The sequence below is a fragment of the Fusarium vanettenii genome, assembly GCF_000151355.1.
Source record: "Fusarium vanettenii 77-13-4 chromosome 1 genomic scaffold NECHAsca_1_chr1_3_0, whole genome shotgun sequence".
Taxonomy (NCBI): Eukaryota; Fungi; Ascomycota; class Sordariomycetes; order Hypocreales; family Nectriaceae; genus Fusarium; species Fusarium vanettenii.
The window spans coordinates 4,411,412-4,430,472 of record NW_003315881.1 but is presented as its reverse complement, the minus strand read 5'-3'; the positions used below and the strand labels follow the sequence as shown (position 1 = coordinate 4,430,472).

General features: G+C 51.4%; 8 protein-coding genes across 8 annotated transcripts; 6 read left to right on the top strand and 2 right to left on the bottom strand.

Annotated features, from left to right (window-relative positions):
* Nucleotides 1-48: 48 nt before the first annotated feature.
* Nucleotides 49-1,729, top strand: NECHADRAFT_75641 (uncharacterized protein; the record flags this gene model as incomplete). Its single annotated transcript, XM_003054627.1, has 2 exons — nucleotides 49-846; nucleotides 899-1,729. The coding sequence occupies 2 exons, from the start codon at nucleotides 49-51 to the stop codon at nucleotides 1,727-1,729; spliced, it is 1,629 nt and encodes a 542-aa protein (XP_003054673.1).
* A 558-nt stretch (nucleotides 1,730-2,287) lies between these two features.
* On the top strand, nucleotides 2,288-4,770 carry NECHADRAFT_75640 (uncharacterized protein; the record flags this gene model as incomplete). Its single annotated transcript, XM_003054626.1, has 5 exons — nucleotides 2,288-2,449; nucleotides 2,500-2,558; nucleotides 2,608-3,043; nucleotides 3,097-3,478; nucleotides 3,731-4,770. The coding sequence occupies 5 exons, from the start codon at nucleotides 2,288-2,290 to the stop codon at nucleotides 4,768-4,770; spliced, it is 2,079 nt and encodes a 692-aa protein (XP_003054672.1).
* Nucleotides 4,771-6,400: 1,630 nt separating this feature from the next.
* On the top strand, nucleotides 6,401-7,307 carry NECHADRAFT_75639 (uncharacterized protein; the record flags this gene model as incomplete). Its single annotated transcript, XM_003054625.1, has 2 exons — nucleotides 6,401-6,708; nucleotides 6,767-7,307. 2 exons carry the CDS (start codon nucleotides 6,401-6,403, stop codon nucleotides 7,305-7,307), a joined length of 849 nt encoding a protein of 282 aa, XP_003054671.1.
* An 892-nt stretch (nucleotides 7,308-8,199) lies between these two features.
* Nucleotides 8,200-9,017, top strand: NECHADRAFT_75638 (uncharacterized protein; the record flags this gene model as incomplete). The annotated part of the gene is made up of 3 exons (XM_003054624.1): nucleotides 8,200-8,352; nucleotides 8,404-8,624; nucleotides 8,684-9,017. 3 exons carry the CDS (start codon nucleotides 8,200-8,202, stop codon nucleotides 9,015-9,017), a joined length of 708 nt encoding a protein of 235 aa, XP_003054670.1.
* A 420-nt stretch (nucleotides 9,018-9,437) lies between these two features.
* Nucleotides 9,438-12,043, top strand: NECHADRAFT_75637 (uncharacterized protein; the record flags this gene model as incomplete). Its single annotated transcript, XM_003054623.1, has 5 exons — nucleotides 9,438-9,741; nucleotides 9,792-9,948; nucleotides 10,021-10,072; nucleotides 10,161-11,492; nucleotides 11,543-12,043. 5 exons carry the CDS (start codon nucleotides 9,438-9,440, stop codon nucleotides 12,041-12,043), a joined length of 2,346 nt encoding a protein of 781 aa, XP_003054669.1.
* A 586-nt stretch (nucleotides 12,044-12,629) lies between these two features.
* NECHADRAFT_75636 (uncharacterized protein) lies at nucleotides 12,630-14,160 on the top strand (the record flags this gene model as incomplete). Its single annotated transcript, XM_003054622.1, has 5 exons — nucleotides 12,630-13,082; nucleotides 13,132-13,234; nucleotides 13,282-13,560; nucleotides 13,614-14,023; nucleotides 14,080-14,160. The coding sequence occupies 5 exons, from the start codon at nucleotides 12,630-12,632 to the stop codon at nucleotides 14,158-14,160; spliced, it is 1,326 nt and encodes a 441-aa protein (XP_003054668.1).
* Nucleotides 14,161-14,509: 349 nt separating this feature from the next.
* NECHADRAFT_75635 (uncharacterized protein) lies at nucleotides 14,510-15,679 on the bottom strand (the record flags this gene model as incomplete). Its single annotated transcript, XM_003053920.1, has 3 exons — nucleotides 14,510-15,083; nucleotides 15,133-15,461; nucleotides 15,512-15,679. The coding sequence occupies 3 exons, from the start codon at nucleotides 15,677-15,679 to the stop codon at nucleotides 14,510-14,512; spliced, it is 1,071 nt and encodes a 356-aa protein (XP_003053966.1).
* A 1,558-nt stretch (nucleotides 15,680-17,237) lies between these two features.
* NECHADRAFT_99030 (uncharacterized protein) lies at nucleotides 17,238-18,718 on the bottom strand (the record flags this gene model as incomplete). Its single annotated transcript, XM_003053919.1, has 2 exons — nucleotides 17,238-18,660; nucleotides 18,710-18,718. The coding sequence occupies 2 exons, from the start codon at nucleotides 18,716-18,718 to the stop codon at nucleotides 17,608-17,610; spliced, it is 1,062 nt and encodes a 353-aa protein (XP_003053965.1). The 3' UTR covers nucleotides 17,238-17,607.
* Between the last annotated feature and the right edge of the window lie 343 nt (nucleotides 18,719-19,061).

The following is a 19,061-nucleotide window of genomic DNA, read 5'->3' as shown; positions in this document are numbered from 1 at the left end:
AGTTTCCTGCATCTATCAGCCGATTCGCAGTCAACTGCTGAAGTCAATATGGACTATCACAAACGCATCGCTGAAGATGCTATCCAGCGCTTCACATACCTAACATCCTTCTTCCCTCCCGCTCCGCTGTTCCTGGCCTACCTGCTGCCCCGTCCCGCTCACGCCGCCTACACAGAACCCTTTACACCAGCCCATACCCTTAGCCCAGAGCAACTAGAGTCCGTCGATCAAGCCGGCGGCAGTCTCGACTTTGACAACTGGGTTGATCGCGGCATGACGATTCGCAAGGGCTCCAACGTCTACGAATGTCTCGCCAACCTCACTGCCGCCCTCGACCTCGTCGGCTCGCTCAGCCAAGGAGAGTACAACGGCGCCGCCGGAGCTCTAAGCCTTCTACCAACTGCTGGTGCTCTTCTCGGCGCCCCGACTCGAGAGATGTGGATCGTGTACAAGCTTGTCCCGCTGGCGGGTTTGCTGAGCATGTTTCTAAGTCTCGGGGGTACCATCACGCCGTCCAACGTTGGAGAGTATGATCCTGCTGAGCCCTTCTCCTACGGCGGCTTCATGCCCACGACTCGTGTCAGGGCGGCCAAGAGAAGGCCGACGACCCCCGCGAGCTCTGCCCCTGGCAACCGCGGTGCGGCAAATACCTTTGAAGCCGAGAGTGAACAGACCCAGGCGCAGGCCTTTGCCCAGGAGGTCCTCCAAAGAGCCGAGGATGACAGCGGAGGTGGGATCAAGTTTGGCATCTTCTTGGCCATGGCTCTGCAGTTTGTTCTCATCGTCTCGCTACTTATACCCATGTGGTATGCGCAAAGGGGTGCAGTGGTTTCATGGTGGTGTCGTGTATGCCTGATCTTCTTCTACTCATCAACCCTTAGCTAACATTGTTCAACAGGTCTGGGGTTGGATGTACTTCTGGTACTTTCTTGTCACGGGGGTATCCATCTTTGACAACCTTGTCGCCGCCCCATTCACAAGGAGCTGGACCATCCGTGTGTCCAGAAAGCCAACGGGAATCCTGCTGGACGATACCGTCTCCAGGATAACGGACCGTCGCAAGTACGACAATGCCCTTGAAGCCATCAAGGCTGGCCCAAACACGAACCAGCGGATCCGAATCGCTACCGACAAAGGCTCGGGATACTCGCGGACGTGCTTCTACGTTGTCGTCTCGGTTCAAGGCATATCGCGCATGCACGCAATCGCTCAAATCATCTCCAAGGCGTCGAGCGTGGCAGTGTACGCCTTTGGAACCGCATTATTCGCGTCAGCGAGCCTCATGTCCATCTCGATCGCATTAATGGTGCTCTGCCTCTTGCTGCCGGCCGGGGTGGCGGGACGGGTGATCGCCATGTGGATCGTGTCTCAGATCGGTCGCGAGAATAAGCCGATACTTCACAAACTGGTCAAGTCGGAGAACGAGGCTGGCGAGTACATCCACGCCATCGCCGAGCTGGACCTGCAGCTTGAAATCCACGGACATGTCATCATGAGCGGGTGGTGCATCAGGTCGCGCAACAGACTGTTCTCACCTGCCACGTACATCGGGCTGCTGGCGAAGCCGTTTGACGCCATCGCGCTGGCGGAGAAGGCTATGCGGGGGACGCCACATGCAAAGGGTTCACCGGTAATGCAGCCTAATGGCTTCATGATGCAGGAAATGTCAAGCCCTGCGAGAACTGATGAGATGCCGCTGTATCGTGACCAGAGATTGAGCGGGGAGTAGGGTTGCCATCCGCGCTGGGAGAAGGTAATGGAGGTGGTTGGTTGGAGTCAAGGGTGGATGATTTCTTGCTGTGGAATGTAATTCGTTTCGACTTTGATGGATGCTTGAACTCGTTAATTCTTAAGACTGAGTGGTGCCGCCTGTTCCAGGTAGTCAATCAGGGCTCCTGGACACCACCTTTCTATGAGCCTTTGTCCAGGCTCCTACTCCTGACTCGCGACAACCCAATCAACCCATTTGTAACCTCCAATGAGCCGAGCCACTAACCCAGTTTCCCCAGATTCTGGGGGAATTGACTTTCTCTCCCCAACCGTCGGGCGATTCTCCCCGCGTCCGACCCCTGCCCCAAATGATCCTCCCACCATCTTTCCTCAGGCAGTCGAATTCTCCACCCTCTGATTCGACGTCAAAGGCCAAGCTACCAAGGATGACGTTCCATGGCCTGTCAGCCTTGACGGTTATCCCTTGATCCATATAACCTGTCGCCTCCCTTTGTCAATCTGTTTTGCATGTCATCTTTGTCAATCCCGCTCTTTTTGCTGTATAAAATGTCTAGCCATGGCGCCGACGCAGCCAAGCCCGGAAAGTAGCACGCGCGAGCAGATCATTGTCGAGGCGTGGGCTCAAGGTCTCAATGTTGGTGCTATTGTGATCCTCATCCTGCTGGTTTTGTGCAATTATCGCCACAAGGCTCTGCTGCATAAACTGATTCTCAGCGAAGTTGGTCTTGCCCCCGTCAACTTCTTTCTCTTGCTAACTGTTGACTCTAGCTGCTACTCGCTCTTGGGCATGGGTTCTTTGCATTCTTTCAAGAACCCGAGTTTGGCTGGTAAGGAACCTGGGCTAACAATTTGACGCAACTATCTGACTATCTCAAGGGTCCTGAGCAGCACAGCAGCTCTGTTGTACATTTCCTACTTTGTACACAATGTCATCGCCTGGCTCAAGATCAAACCCTTCCTCCCAAAATGGGGCTCACGAGTCTTCATCATCTCCCTCCTCGCCGTCCAACCGTTCTGGGTCCTCGAAACTTGGGCCAACTTTCAGTATCACAACAACCTCGGCAGCAGACTCTTGGACACATCAAGGCTTTTTGAACCACTAGCAAGAGACCCCTGGTGGGTGTTCACAACTATAAAACTGGTCCTGGCAATCAACGACAACTACGAATTTACGATACCCAAACTTGTTCGGATAAGCCCGAGGTTCGGCGTCATGCTTCTTTGTCTTTTTATGTCCATCGTATTCGTTATTGTGGATGTCATCTTTATGATTCTGGTTTCCAAAAGAGGTGGCATGAATCCATTCTGGCGGGTGAGTACCTCGCATACCTCTAACCAGATGATTGTTTCTAAGCAACCCATTAGCTCGCCCTTATTTTCAAGTGTGCATCCGACGTCATATTTCTAGACGACTTCAAGAGCGTCCTGGATCGTATCTCAGAGTCCGCCATGAGAAAGATTGCCACATTCAGTTACCGAGACGATGACAACCACTCACAACCTATAAATCAAAATCGTTCAGCGCCTGGCTTTTCTGGTTTCGAGTCTCGCCGTAAAAGTTCAAGGCCAGCAGCATATGGAAATGAGAACGGGTGCTTACAGGGACGCTCGGGGTCTTGCGCAAGCGCTGATGATGGCCATTACGAGTATGCAACCAGCTACGACCATTTTCTTGCAGAGGATAGTAGCCCTAGCGGCCATAGGGGACAGAGGAGGGCCTCTGAACATGGAGATACACATTCAAGAGGTGAGTAAACACTTGAAGAGGCTATTTTCTTGAGGTTGGCTAATTTCATGTCAAGATATTGAGCTCGGGGAACGAGAAGATGGCATTCCCATGGAGCCGGTGAGAGCGCAAACGAGAAATAGCGTATTTAGTAGCAGCTTCCCACAACCGACATAGCGGGATCCAGTATCAGAGCCATGGATGGACATGGTTAAATACTGAGTTTTATTACACGCCTCTATGCTCAAAATCGCGATTGCCTGTGTGTGTCAGTGTTCCATATGAGCAAGGTTCTTGATTACGTGATCAAGCTCGGCCAATCCAACCCAACCAACTTGGCCCTGGCAGCTGCTTCGCTTGAGTATTCGTTGCCAATCTCCCCGTCTCCTCAACGTTTTCTTTTATCCATGGGTCAATCCATCGGGTCTCTATTTCCACTGCGATGGCGGCTATGGCTCGGCAAGCGACTCTTCCGTCAGCTCGGCCCCTTTACAGTGAGAGTGAGCTGGCATCGCCTCATCAAGGGACCATGCAAGCCTACCGAGGTGGAGGCCATGCAGTACGTCGCCACCCACACAACGATTCCAGTGCCCAGGATCTACGCCGTCCATACTGAAAAGAACGGCTCTATTTACATCGAGATGGCATACGTCCAGGGAGACAGCCTAGACAGTGCTTGGCGTCGCATGTCGGTCGACGAGAAAGATACCGTTTTTGCCGACATCAAGCAGCATGTGTCTTGCCTCCGCGAGCTTCAACCTCCGACCCAAGATATAGTCTCCTCGGCTCTTCAGAATCCCGCGTTTGACTGCCGCATAGGAGCTTGCTTCTATGGTCCTTTGAACCATGACGAGTTCCATTCATTGGCGCGAGGACATCTGCGCATGGAAGACGTCGCACCTTTCCTTGGCCCAGAAGTGGCCAAAGTGCACACATCCCGCTACAAAACTCATTTTACCCATGCAGACATGGCACCGAGGAACATCATTGTGCAGCGTGGGCGTGTTGTCGCCATCGTTGATTGGGAGTTTGCGGGATGGTATCCGGAGTACTGGGAATTCACCAAAGCAAACTTCAACTACTTTCCCGGTGAGGGCTGGGAGGATTATCTTCGTGTTGCTCTTCCCGGCTATGAGACGGAGCTTATTGCGGAAGAGACTCTCTGGGCAAGGCTGCCGGAGCCCGGCACAAAGATGACTTCATATCGTGACGGAGTTAGGGTCGAACACCAGGGCTCAGGCCCTTCAGCAGCTTGGTTAGATGCCAGAACAGGCCGTCAGCTTTCGGATCTGTGGTCTTTGGCCCTTTCTTGAGGACCATGTGACAGTGGATAGGATATAATGGAGGCATGATGCTTACGCCATGTTCCAACGCGCCTTTGCCGATCAAAGGTGCCAATGGTGACAAGCCTTTTAGAGAATCCACAATCGAGTTCACCTTCAATCTTGCTTAACTGAGAATTCCGGAACCATTAACTAAATCATCATGGCATTCGAATAAATCTACTCCGTGTTTGTCATAAACGCAGTAAACTCTACAAAAGTCATCTGCCACTTACTTGCAATAGTGGGAATGGATAAAATAGACCGTGCCCAGGTGCGAGTAATGAAGGTCTCTGCAGTCCTACTGGCACCCACCTTTTCTTTATTTTCGTAATAATTCTATTCTTAGACTGTCCTTCCTTCATCATGGCGCTTGGGGGGGTCTTAAGCGCCGTGAGCCCCCTCCCCGAGCCTGGGCGCTTATGTTCTCATCACTTGACAGGTTTCTCAGGCTGGACCACTGTTTGAATTGCAGATTAGTCCAGTCATTCTTTTTTGAAACGGCATCCTGTTTGCTGCAACGGCTTCTTATTATAGAACCGGTTCGCCGTTGGCGCTGGTTCCATCCATGCGACTAATGCAAAGTTGGGTACAGCCTTGGTTCATCTTCCACAGTTATAAGGCACCCAATTTCACTGAATGAACGGCTGTAGAGGCTCTTGTTACTTTTGCTTGTCTGTCTCTATCCTATATTGAGATCTTTCTTGAATGTGCATACATATTCTTGGCGTGGTAAGCTTTCAAATCGCCAAACACCACCATATTGCTGACTGTGCTCTCCTTGAGCAACGACTATGGAGCAACTGGTGGCTCTGGCGTTCGATCTTGATCAGTTCAAAGACATGGCGCTCTCTTATGCTGATGAAAGAATGAAAGGAGAGGATTCGAGCGAGCCGAGCATCAAGTATTACAGTGTCTAGCGCTCTGTGGAGTACCTATGGATAGAAGGCTTCAGACCTTTGGTATGTGTGTGATGATGTAAATAGTGTCTGAATACCTAGGCAAATATGAATATATTTGTTTACCTGTTGAGTCAAGGAGCCCAGTCCACTCTGCGGGTCGCTTGGCGACGGGTCTATGGCTTGAAGCTCATGTCAAACTGCCCACTGGTACTAGTTATGTCTGTCTGTATGTGTTCCCTGACTCGAGGTTGACCACCCTGTAGGCTAACCAGTGGATAGGTCAATAAAAGTGGACCCTGAACTAACGTTGGATCTTTGCAATCAACTCCAGCTTCAATGCTTCATCAACTCATCTTACTTCCATATTGGGTCTCAGATTAGAGTCTCGACAGCGTCCTATCGATACCACCTGGCGATACTCAGGGTAGCATTATTAATAAGAAACGTGTATTACGCGTCTGGAAAGTTGTGATACGCGTCAGAGATTATCATTCGTATTAGTGTTGAGACAGTGTCTGTGTAATCAATGCGCCCGCTTCGGTCTCGGTTTCGGTCCCGGTCTCTTAGCGTGATGCCATGGTATCTAAGCCCAACCCGCTCCCCCCGTAGTCTTTCCAGGTCTCCTGCATCTCTTGGATGTTTTTTTTTTCACTCTGCTACTCAGCTGAGATCGAAAGAGGGAATCTGAGATCCGATATCGCCACTTGAAATCTTCCAAGATGTCTGTCACATCGACTGCGGACCTGCCCCCTCCTCCATCGGCCGACAAGATCAATCTTGCCATAGCTGACCTTGTTCTTTACATACTCCTGCTTTTCCCGGTTATCCGGATCACTTGGAGACATGGAAAGGCCGGCATGGTCTGTTGGCCCATCTTTATTTCATTCTTTCCTCTTCGATTCGTCTCGGATGCCTATCAAATCGCCAAACGCAACGAGCCTTCAATTCCCAATGCGGTTGCCATCATGACTAATGCTGGGAGCATTGCTTGTTTATCCTTGACCATAATTGGATTGATCTATGAAGTGTAGGTTCTACAGTGATCCAATGGTTGAAGAAGTGTTGCTAACCCATGGCTTTTATAGAAACGTGATCCTTCCGCTACCTCCGAAACGCTGGACCGAAAGAATAATGCTAGCCGTCACTCACCTCGCCATCACGGCGGGAATCGCACTAGCTACATACGGAGGAGCCCCTAAGGCTGGAGCCAAAGGGGGAGTTGTGGCCGAGAACTTGAACCAGACTGGCAACTGCTTGATGATGTTCACCATGATATTCGGCCTCGGTTGGTGGTTGTGGGAGACTAAGAAGCGTGTCATGTCTCTCAAGTCCCATCCCAACTTTGAACCTGGAAAGTACTTGCTGCTGGCAGCATGTGCAGCACTCCCCTTTCAACTGATTCGGATTGGCTATAACCTCACTATGGCCTTTACTCCGTATGCTGTCATAGATCCGTTCTCTGGATCTTTTGCTTCGAGGTTTCTGTTGATGTTTGGGACGCAACTTTGTGTAGCTATTGCTGTTACTGTGGGTGGATGGATGAGTGTTGGGCTTGTGCCGGCACATGCCCTGGGGCAGGAGAACCAGGGGTTTTCACGATTTACAACTCCACGGGCTTGGGTTTGATACTATAGAAGCTATCTTTACGCCAATAAAAGAAAAGAAGACACTGGGATAACTGGGGTTGAGATGGTTAGAAACTGTTAGAATGTTACGGGATTGGCTGGCTTTCGAGTTGGGCTTGGTAGGGAAACAGGTTACTGCGGATTTTTAGTTGGAGTCAATTGAAATTACTTGAGATCGAATAGACATGGCTTCAGAAAAAAATCTCGGTTTCGGTTTTAGGGTGTTGGGTATTGATGCTGCATACGTGGATAGCCGTGTCTTTCGTTATCGTGGCTGATGGCACTTTTGGAGACATCGTCAATGAAAGACCGTGATTGAGCCGCAAATACGTGTATTTACAACCCTTGACTCTGAAACCCTGCTCTCTGACAGCTGGTGGAACTGTCTCGACTGACGGATCTGCCCAGGGATCTCCCATCTTACGTCGGCCATGACGACGCCCCCCTATGAATCCCATGCACCAACCGCCCTTTAAGGCTGGTCTAGGCCCTATTGGGCTCTGGAATCTCGGTCTCGGCTTGAGCCTCAGGGCTTAGATGGTCAAGGCAGGCCAATTAGATTCAAATGCGAGACCGAGACTAAAATAGGCCTGATACACAGGGAGGTGCTTTGATTTAGGCTTATTCTTAAGGTAAATTGTCAACAATAGAGATTGAAGAGAGTTTGGAGAGTTGTATATAAAGATTGGCAATGCCTTGGGATGTGTTTGTCTTGATCCATCAACACCATCCAGCTTCACAATCTCCTTGTTTTCAATCTCCTTGTTTTCAATCTCCTTGTTTTCAATCTCCTAGTTTCTCCAGTTTCCTAGCCTTCACACATATTTACCTTTCTTTGCATCTTTATTTCCTATACAATCTCAAACTCAGCGTTTCCTATCTTTCTTTTCAACATGTCTGGCTTCTTCTCTAACCGGGTTAAACTCCCCGTCCATCTTTTTCAACTCGTCCTCATCGTCGGGGTCCTGGTCGTCTCAGTCGTACGAATGATGAACCAGCCGAAAAACGCGCCTCGAGGCCGTTCAACCACCATGGCACTTGGAATGGTATTTATCGTCTTTTGGAGAAATAGGGATTGGTCGCTAACAGTGTCTTAGGCTGCCAAGTCGCTCATCATTATCCTATATGAGATCCTGTCCGCTCATGTGCGAGCGTTCAAGAAATGGTCAAGCCTCAAGGCCTATGTTATCCTCAACGCACTGGAGATTGTCTTTTGGGGCGCGGTGGTGTTCATGATGATCCAAGCAAACCTCCAGTTCTGTGAGGGCATGAGTTGCACGCTCAGCTGGATTGTTGTTGTCATGGGAATTATCATGAGGTATGCTCCAAACATGAACAAACAGTAAAGAAACTAGGCTAACAATTGTTTTAACTTAGCTCTCTCGCCTTTTACATGACTATTGTCACTTGGCTCGATTTCCGACACTTCCGCACATACGGAACTCACCGTGGCCACCATTACCATGGCAAGCACCTCGAAGTGCAGTCATCTGAGAGCATCACCATGGACACTGCTCCCATGACTGGACGACACCCAGGCGACCAAGGACAGGAGCGACTTGATATTCCCAAGCCAGTTCAGGCAGACTACGCGTATTATTCACCAAACGCGAGACGCGAGACGAACCATTATCACCACAGTGATGGACATCACCACAGCAGTGGACATCACCACAATGGTGGACATCACCACAGTGATGGACGGTACTAAGCACGTTGCTTTTTCTGAAAAAGCAAAACTGGATGTTAGACCACGGAATGGCAGAGGTTTCTTTGATGGGGACGACAAGATGAATAGAAAATAGAGGGACATGACAAGCAAGAGGTCTTTACTTGGGCAATGCAATTGAGCGGGCACATAGAATTTGATTCAAATAGGTATTCACCATCAAACAAGACGATAACATCCAAGCTGCCATCCATGAAGCAATAACGTTATGGTAAGGCGAAAGTTAAATCAACAGCCACCAATTGACTGCAATGCAACCTGGTCAATGCAAGCCTCACTCTAGCCACCCCTTGCTTTGGACGGCAGAATACTGATCCAGTTTTGGTGTTTTTAAACCCAGCGCTAGACCACGTAAACCGAACCCCCCCACGGCAATGCAATCCGCCGACACCGCTACCTACAATGCTTCCCTCGTCACTCAAGAGTATCTATCGCCAGTACAAGGCCGACACCGACTCTGTGGCCACATGGTTGGCGACTACTGCAAAGGCTAATGGATATGTTGATGACACCGGCAATGCACTAGTTGCTGCTGGGGGCAAGAAGAAAAAGAAGAAGAAGAAGAAGACCAACGCCGATTCGGCACCCAAGCCTAGATATGTCCTGAGGATCAAAGACTTTGAGCCCATGGCGAGATTCATCGCCAAGCTCGAGTCCATCAACATTCCCGAAGATTTTGCTATTGCTCTTGAACGAGTCATTTGGGGTACGTACATCTGCTTCACATGTCATCGCGTGAGACTGACGATATCACAGTTCGCAAGACATTTGTCGACTTGCTTGCCGATAATGGCATCCCTACAAGGGGCGATATAGACGCAACTCATTCGTACTTTGCCGATGTGCTCGAAAGTGTTGGCAGGTGTCTGCAGCCTCTCGTGAAAGCGCCAGCTTTCAAGGCTCCTGAACCAAAGTCTAATGCCACGTCCAAGGATCCTCTCAGGAACATTTTTTGACGTTCTGGATGTGTACACACCTTCCGAAGAGTTCTTGAACGCTCCAGAGACTGCTGCTCCCAAGCCTACGCCCGACGTGGAGTACACCGTCGAGGAGGACGACACCTTGGGAGATGCACTCTTTGCTCTCACCTCTCTCCTGGATGACTTTTCCCGTCTGCGAGAAGAGGTCAGGTCACTGTGGAAGCGACACCTTGAGGGGTCTCTTGATCTCGCTGCTGCAGCTGTCGCCACAAACACGGCGTTTGAGCTCGCTCGCAGCATGGAGGAGGAAGTGAAGCCACTACTTAACAAGCACGACGGTGTGGATCAGCTCATCACGGTGTACTTTCAGAGAATCTGCGAAGCGTGTGGTGTTGACGTGGAGTATAAGGGTCAAAACGATCCTTACAACTTGGTGGCGTACGATTTGGCCAAGGCTTGCTTCGCAAACGGTTTGAGCATGCTCAGAGACTATGCGGTCGAAAACGCTGGTGATAACATCATCAGCAAGTATAACGGCAAGTGGGGATGGTATGATGAGGCCCTTGCGGGAGATGCCTGGACAAACCGCGGAAAGTGGGATCAGGACTTTTTAGCGTTCAACGGCGTCATCACAGAGCTGCAGTTCCTGGCTTCTAACATGGGACAGGGAGCGAGGATCGAAGACGAATTCATCCGTGGTGTGGGAGCGCTGATGAACAGCACCGAACAAGGCGGCCAGCCTGATATGAATCTCTGGCTGTCCTTCGCCTTGCAAACATACATCGAGGTGCTGCAGTCTTTCGGGAAGAACTGCGGTGATGCATATGAACAGATGCAGCAGGAATGCCGCAGGATCAAAAAGGCCATGCTCAACGTCCCTCGCATGTCAAAAGACCGCGACAACGTCCTCAACTCGGTCACCAAATGGGACAAGGACCCGATCTGGCATTGTCGTCACAAGATGATCAGGCTAGGCATCATGCCTAGACCCAACCCTCCTCAGTTCCTGTTCCTGCGTCGAAACCCAATCCACTGCGGTCTCCTCCTCCACGAGATACGCACCACTTTCCACATCTCGGGCGTGCGGTATGCGGCGCACAGTGGAGGGTTGATGGCGATTACACAGCTGTATCACGCTCTTCACAATGAGAAGCTACTTCCGGAAGAGGTCGTGTGGGAAGATCTCGACGAGTTTTGGAAGAGACAAGGTAACTCGGCCTTTTTTGTTGGTGATCCTCCTACGGACCGTGAGGGCTACTTTAGGAACTACTGTCTCAGCATTGGCCTGTCGGCTAGCAACTGGGCGCCTACCAAGAGACAGGGCAAGGTCAATGTCAACACCGCAAACCGACGCAACCTCAAGTTCAACGGATGGGTGTCTCTGACAATGAAGAACCGGCTTGTCCCTACTGGAGACCGTACCGCTTTGTCGCCCGACGTGATTGAGGGGATCTTGCTTGACGGTCGCCGACATGAGATTATGGACGGCAAGGGACATGTCCGACCAGAGCTCAAAGAAAAGACTGACGATGACAAGGTAAGCCTGAAACGCAGTGAAGCGAGATCATCACTAACACCGGATATCAGGTCGATTTCATCAACCTCTCGCCAGCCAGCCTCATCGAGAAGCTGGCCTTGGATGTGCACGACGATGTACCCAAGATCACATTTGACCTCTTTACCCTCCACAACGCAGCCTGGGACCTCCTAACCAAGCTCAAGGGCGAGTTCACCAAGGTCATGGGCACTGAATTCCTCAGATACGTCCCAAGAGAAGAACTCCTTCCATTCGTAGTAGGCTACGTCTTTTCCACCGCCGCAGGACGCCAAGACATTGAGACAAAGACCGAATCGGTGGACATTCTTATAAATGCCGCCGGAAGGTTTGTCAAAGGATTCCTGGAAAAAGGAAAGGGAACGGTTGTGAAGGAGGGTAGCAAGGCGATTGTCAAGCCTCAAGAGGTGGCTAATATACAGTTCAATGCGACTGAGCCTTGGGGGCTGGACCATCTCATGGCGGAACTTCAGAGGGAGGCCGGGAGGAGGGGTGGAGGTCGTGGAGGGGGAGAACAGTGTCCTACGCAGTGAGGTAGGCGTGTAAGCTTGTTTGGCTATGGATTTGTAATGTTTGACTGTCTTTTGAGAAGATCTGGTATGTGCATGGATAACTAGGGGACGTCAAACGGATGCGGATGTTTACAAGTTGACGGCTCTAACTTGTATCAATGGTTAGGCCAACAATTCTTCCCGCATGAGCGAATGAGATCCATAAAATTGTCAAGTATGGACAAGTTTTAGATGAAATCTGGTGTCGCACAGAGGGTCCAAGTCAACAAGTGAATCTCACAGCGCCGCCAAGCGCAAACAAATTCACAACCCGACAAACGGCATTCACGCTCCCCCTCAGGCTTTCAGGCAGCACCGAGATCTGATTGGAGTGGCCTCAGGCTAAAACGAGACGGCTACAACCTTGATTTCCGACTAAGAAGTCGCTATCGCACAGTACCCGAAGCACTGACTCTGTTCGTGCAGGTATCATCGTGAATGCAAACGAATCTTGGACATGATGGTAATTAAACGGAAGCCGCGTTTGGACGCTTTGATACGCCAATAGGTACATAATCTCGACTTACACCTCCTCTCAGGCGCATTTCATCTTCCTCACACAACCAAGATGAACTCCTCCGACGAAGGCGATCGCGTCGTCCAGAACCTACTCGACAATGTGTGGACAACCCTCAACCGCCCAGGCCTCGCCGTCTTTGCCATTGGAGGCGACGTCCAAAAGCCAGATCCCGCTCCAGAAACGACATCCTCACTTACAATCCGCTGGGATCGTGATGATCAAGGCCAATGTCGCAAATTGCTCCTTCCCGTGGGCGATGATACCTCTTCGAAAGAGTCGTTTGACATGATCCTCGAGGATTGCCAACCAGCGACGTTTGGAGTTGGTAGCAAAGAGGTTCTTGATGAGGAGTATCGCAAGGCTGGAAAGTTGGATGATACTGCTTTCAGTACCAGCTTTAATCCTTACGAGCATGGCATCATGGATACCATCAATCAGGTTTTGGCTCAAGGCGCGCATCGAGCGGGTCTTGGTGTGAGGGCAGAGATGTACAAGCTCAATGTAATGAATGGCTCTACCATGATACACGATGCGAGTTCTGACGTGTTAGGTCTATTCTGGTCCCTCTGGCAAGTTCAAGGCGCATGTCGATACTCCACGATCAGATCGCCAGATGGGCTCACTCGTCGTCTGTCTCCCAGTTGCGCATAAAGGTACATTTCACTCATGGGTGCATCTTGCGACTACTAACAATGCGCAGGCGGCCAACTCGTTGTACGACACAGAGGCAATCAAGTCAAGTTTGATTGGGGACCCAAGAGCGGCGACACCATTCAATGGGGAGCTTTCTTCTCCGACTGCGAGCATGAAGTTCTCCAGGTTACTGAAGGACATCGCATGACCCTGACCTACAATCTCTTTTGGACAAGCTACGGTCCTGCTTCGATGGCCAATAACCTCAAGGCTCTGGATCAAGAGTCTCTTCACTTCTATTCTGCTCTTCAGAAGTTGTTCGATTGTGAACATTTTCTAAGTGATGGTAGGTGTCATTTACCCGTAGTCTTTCTTGATCTACCGCTGACGCCCTCGCAGGAGGCCTTGTGGGCTTCACTTGCGCCCACGCCTACCCTCATACCTCGCATTCCTCAATGGACGATCTCCACCACATGCTCAAAGGCATCGACATGGTCGTCTACCAAGCCTTGAAACGTCTCCTAGGCTCAGCCTGCGTCACAGCCGTACTAGACGACTCGGAGTACAATCAAGCCACACATGAATGGAGGATGGATTGCTCAGACGATGAGGAGGGCGACTATGACTGCGTCAGCGATTCTTTGCAGCCAGTGCTCATGAGCGAAGACTATGACGAAGAGCAAACGCCGGATCCGGGCACCATTGCAGACTTTGGTTCGGGGCCGGCTTTTCCTCGTCGAGGTGTTACGTGGTTGAACCATGGACCGAATCATCGGACGGCCACTGAACTCGCTGTTGCGTTCATCACGGTGAGTTTTCATCTATATATATGGTGAACGGGAGTTTGGTCTAACATGACTAGCAGTATGGTAATCAGCCTGGGATTGATGCTTATTACTCTTCGGCCGTCATCATGGCCAAGGCGAATGGATTTAAGAAACAGTGAAGTAGGTTAGGAGTTTGGGGGCATGTTATTACAGGATTGAGCGGGCGACACATGAACCGCCCAAAGATGAGACCAGTGTTCTATCAGTCGCTCGGTTCGCGGAATCATGGAATAATAGGCCGCCAGAGGCTGTGATCGTGTGTAATTCATCCAGTTAGTTCACTCTTTGCGGTCCTCTCATACATGTATGAGATGTGTGTATTATGAGTAGCAAAATATACAATGAATACACCTTGTCCGAAGCCATTCCTTCCAACCATTTCACCACGGGATATCAAACAAGCAAGCAAACTCCACGCGCCAGGATTGCCAGTTCCTTCTTCAAAGTTGTCATCTACCATTGAGGACATCACTGCTGAGCATAAGGCTGCTGCTGATACTGCTGAGGAGGTGGTGACACGGCAGGAGGAGGAGCAGTGTACTGGTTCTGGCCGTCAAGCTCACTTCCGTAGGTCTGGGGTGCGGGCTGTTGGTAGGGAGCCTGCTGGGGCTGCTGCTGAGGGTACTGTCCATATGTAGGCTGACCCTGGAACTGTTGTTGTTGCTGCTGCTGCTGCTGGTCCTGAGGAGAGTAAGGAGCCTGGGGAGGAGGATAAGCACCCTGTTGCTGGTAAGGACTCTGAGGCTGTTGGAAGGGAGGCTGCTGGTAGGCCGGAGCGGGAGTAGGCTGGGGAGAGAACTGAGGCTGCTGCTGAGGAGCAAACTGGCCGTTAGGAGCAGGCTGCTGGAACTGTTGAGGCTGAGGCTGGCCTTGGAATTGCTGAGGGGGGGCGTTCATGGGCTGGGCCTCGGAAATCTTGTTCTCCATCTGGTAGTTGTCGGTAGGGGTTCCGGTGCTGGAGCTACCCACGGCGAAGCGGCCTTCCTTGCGACCGCGGAGGAACATGAGAAGAGTCCAGACAAAGGTCGCGATGAACAGGACCCTACCAAGGTTAGCCAACGTCTTGACAACATGCGACAGCAAAGACTTACCAGACGAGAGCGCCCAGTCCAGCGATGGAAGACAGCATGGCAAGACCAATCTTTGTAAGAATGACATCGCGCTTCGTGTGAATGGCACGCTTAAAGACGACATCGCAGCTCTTGCTGTTGACAACACTTCCATCATCATAACAGTCGCCCACAGTGACGGGAACGACATACTTGGACCGACGCGAAGCAGTAGCAGCCCAAGCAGCAAGCCAAAGAATAATAAGAAGCCCATCAACGATGAGGACAGCGAGGATATGGTATGCGCCGCGAAGGCTGGGGATCTTTTCGGTGAAGACGACGTAGGCGACTGCGAGCCAAGTAAGGATAGACTAGATGTGTTAGCTGGAGGCTTAGTGAAGAAGGGTTGTTGTTGACGTACAACTGCCAGGGAGAAGCCTTCTTCGTCGAGGTAGGCGTCGTGAATCATGCGACCGCAGAGACCGACGATGATGAGGGAGATGAGGAATTGGAAACCGCGGATTATCATGATCCAGAGGGGAGTGTGAAGGACGTGATCGCCCTGGGGCTTTTCCACGGGTTGCTCCATTGTAAGTGAGTGCTCGAGTGAAAGTAGAGTCGTGTAAGTAGAGTCGTGTAAATGAAGTCGTATAAGTCGCAACAACTCAGATACTAAAAGAACAAGACCTTGAGCCAAGAGATGGAGGCGCACCCATCATCTCGAGGACGGCGCAAACAGCCTTATACGTCCCTCGCGTCTCCCCTACAGAAGCACACACAAATCTCTAATCTGCATCTACCGCGCAGCCCAAGGCAGATTTGAGAGGACCCTGTCGGATAGCTGCGTTAGCGTCCCTCAGCCGCACGCACGCCGTCGGGCGCTTTCAAGGAGTGGAGCGTTATTTCCAACGAGGCGTCAAAGGAAGGGCGGTCTTGTTTTTGGGACGAGAATCCTTTTTAAGCCTCTTTTTGTGTACAAGTATCTCTCCTTTTTTTTTTTTTTTTTTTTTTTTTTACTCCCGCTGTATCTGCCGAGTGTGACGGCTTACGAGAAACACAACGTGGTACAGAGATGAATGGGTTTGACGCTCTGATGTCCAACTTTGATAGTCGAACAAGACATGGACCGGGATGTTCCCTTGCTAGGCGAGCACAACTCCACACCCCTTGCTCTTCCGTGCCTTGAAACACTTCGGCAAGTCGGCATGGGGGAGAGACAAGTACCATTGAGCGGAGCAGGGCAGGACAAATCGATAGTGGCTTAATGACCACTTGGCGGATGAAAGGCACGTTTCTTTCTACCAGATGATGACTCTACACTCAACACGGTTTTCACACAGACTATCAGTAACAAGACATGGTACATCCATATCAATGTCTGCTTGTGAGGTGTCATTGTCCCCCATTGATCGACATCCAGGTCACTCCAAGAAGGAATGCCCAGCATCCAATGTCTCGCGAATTCGACGCATCTGATTTGCCAGATGAAACCAATATACAGGTGGACCTCGCACACGAAGGATCTAACCCCGGAGAGGGGGGGACGATCCGGCTGGGGACGTGTGACCCATGTCTGCCAAAGCCTTGCTTACAATTTCACTGCCTCACCTCGACCACAAGTTATCCGATGCTATTACCAAACAAGGACAAATGTATCATACTTTAAGAAATCTCAACGCCTCGTCTTAAACTAGCCTCATCGCCAAGATGACTGGAACGTGACAAGAAGAGGGGGCTGAATCGGTAGGCAGGGGTTTATAAGCCAAGCCCATTTAAAAAAGAAAGCCTTGTGGGCGGGTCCTTGCAGGGCCGACCGTTGAGTTGAGGTGTGTGCCTGGGGCGGAATATGCAGGGCAGAACGCGGAATCAAGTCGAGATTAATTAACGAGATGTCGGACGAGGCGTTGCTAAGTCCGATTGCCGCCTTTTTGATGGATAGGCTATCTATGAATAGAATCCAGAGACTGGAAGCTAATATCGCTGATGTTCCTACTCGCTGTTTGTTAATCTCCCAGTTCAAGTCTGGAGGTTGAGACCATTCCTTCCCTGCTCATGTCTCAGCCCTGCGTACTCTTCTCTTCACTCACCATGTCAGCTCTCATCACAAGGTCATCAACACCAACTTCTGAAACAGAACCATCTATTTAGGCGCCTGTCTCGCCGGAAACGACCAAGGCAACATCCGTGCCTTGTGCTAGACCAAGACTAGACCTCAACTAGAAACCAAAACTAAAAGCGCGACCGTTGAGACGTCAAGTCATGACTGTCATGTTTGGAAACCTTGACGCCTCGACTCTCTCCCGCCCTGCCGCCGCCGCCGCCGCCGCCGCCTCGTTCTTTGGCTCATTCCCCTGAGCTTCCATGATGTAAGCCCTTTCTAACCAAGGGAAACGCTCTGTCTTTTGAGTGTTTTTTTCATTTTACTGTGTTTTTTGTCCTTTCTTCCGCTGACTGCTCTGTCCGATCCGTCTTTTGCAATTCCACGTCTCATTCATTTCAGTCGCTGCAAGTCTCTTCTTACTCCTCATTGGGACCCTTGATCAGCACCTTGATCGCCTCACCCTCCTTGACCTTCTTGAAGGCCTCCTCGGCCTGCTGGAAGTCGACAATGCCCGTCACGAGCTTCTTAACGTCAACCTTGCCAGTGGCAACCAACTCGATGGCCAGAGGGTAGTCACCAGGGCCGTATCGGAACGATCCGCTGACGGTGGCCTCCTTGATGCACATGGCCATGATGGGGAAGGTAATGTCAGACTTGCCCATGCCGCCCTGCACGTAGCTGCCACCGACCTTGAGGACGTGGATGCTGGCCTGGATCGAGGGCTCGGCACCGCTGGCGTCAATGACAACGTCGGCACCATCAGGGAGGCCGGCGAGCTCGAGGATGTTCTTGGCGTTCTCCTCGGGGGAGACGCGCTGCGAGGCATAGGTGTGGGTAGCAGCAAAGTCCTTGGCAAAGTCGAGCTTGGACTGGACAATGTCGACGCTGACAATCTTGGAGGCACCGTAGGCGCGGGCGACAGCGGCGCAGAGGAGACCGACAGGACCGGCACCCATGACGACAACAGAGTCACCAGGCTTGACATTGGCCTGCTTGACGATGTGGACACCAACAGCGAGGGGCTCAATCAGAGCACCCTCCTGCTGGGAGACGTTCTCGGGCAGCTTGAAGCAAAAGTCGGCCGGGGCGCGCCAGTAGCCGGTGAGGGTGCCGTGGTAGGGAGGGGTGGCGGCAAAGACCATATCGGGGCAGAGGTTGTACTTGCCAGCAAGGCAGTTGGTGCAGCGGCGGCAAGGGTATCCGGGCTCGAGGGCGACTCGGTCGCCGACCTTGAGGGTCTTCACCTTCTCGCCGACCTCGACGATGGTACCGGCCGACTCGTGGCCCAGGACCATGGGGTCTGTGACGACAAACTTGCCAATGGAGCCATGGACCCAGTAGTGGACGTCGGAGCCACAGATACCAGTGTAGTTGATGGCGACGAGGACATCGTGGGGGTCCTCGAGGGTGGGCTTGGGGCGCTCCTCGAAGGTGACGTCGCCGGGCTTGTTGAGGACGAAAGACAGGTTCTGGAGGGTGTCAGCTAGAGTCTGGGGAGGGGACCAGTCAAAGACGTACGCTGGCCATTGTTGCTGTGGTCTGAGTCTGTGATGGATGAGGGGTTGAGAGAGAAGAGGAGGGACGAGGTTCGGTGTGGGATGTCGGTCTTCTTATACCGGATCGATATGGACGGTGGGTTGTTGAGTGTGGAGCGAGCTACCAGCTATTCTCGTGTCAAGTCAATGCTGCTGCTGATGGAAGAATTGTTTCAAAAGACACGTCTTGTTTTTTTCCATCCGGCCGGGAAAACGGGGGAAGCAGGAATCTGCTGATGAGGGCGACATGTGCAGGTCAAATAGACTGATGGGGGAAAATCAGTCCATGCCATGATTCCCGTTCTTTGCCCATGATGGATGCTGCAATCACCCCC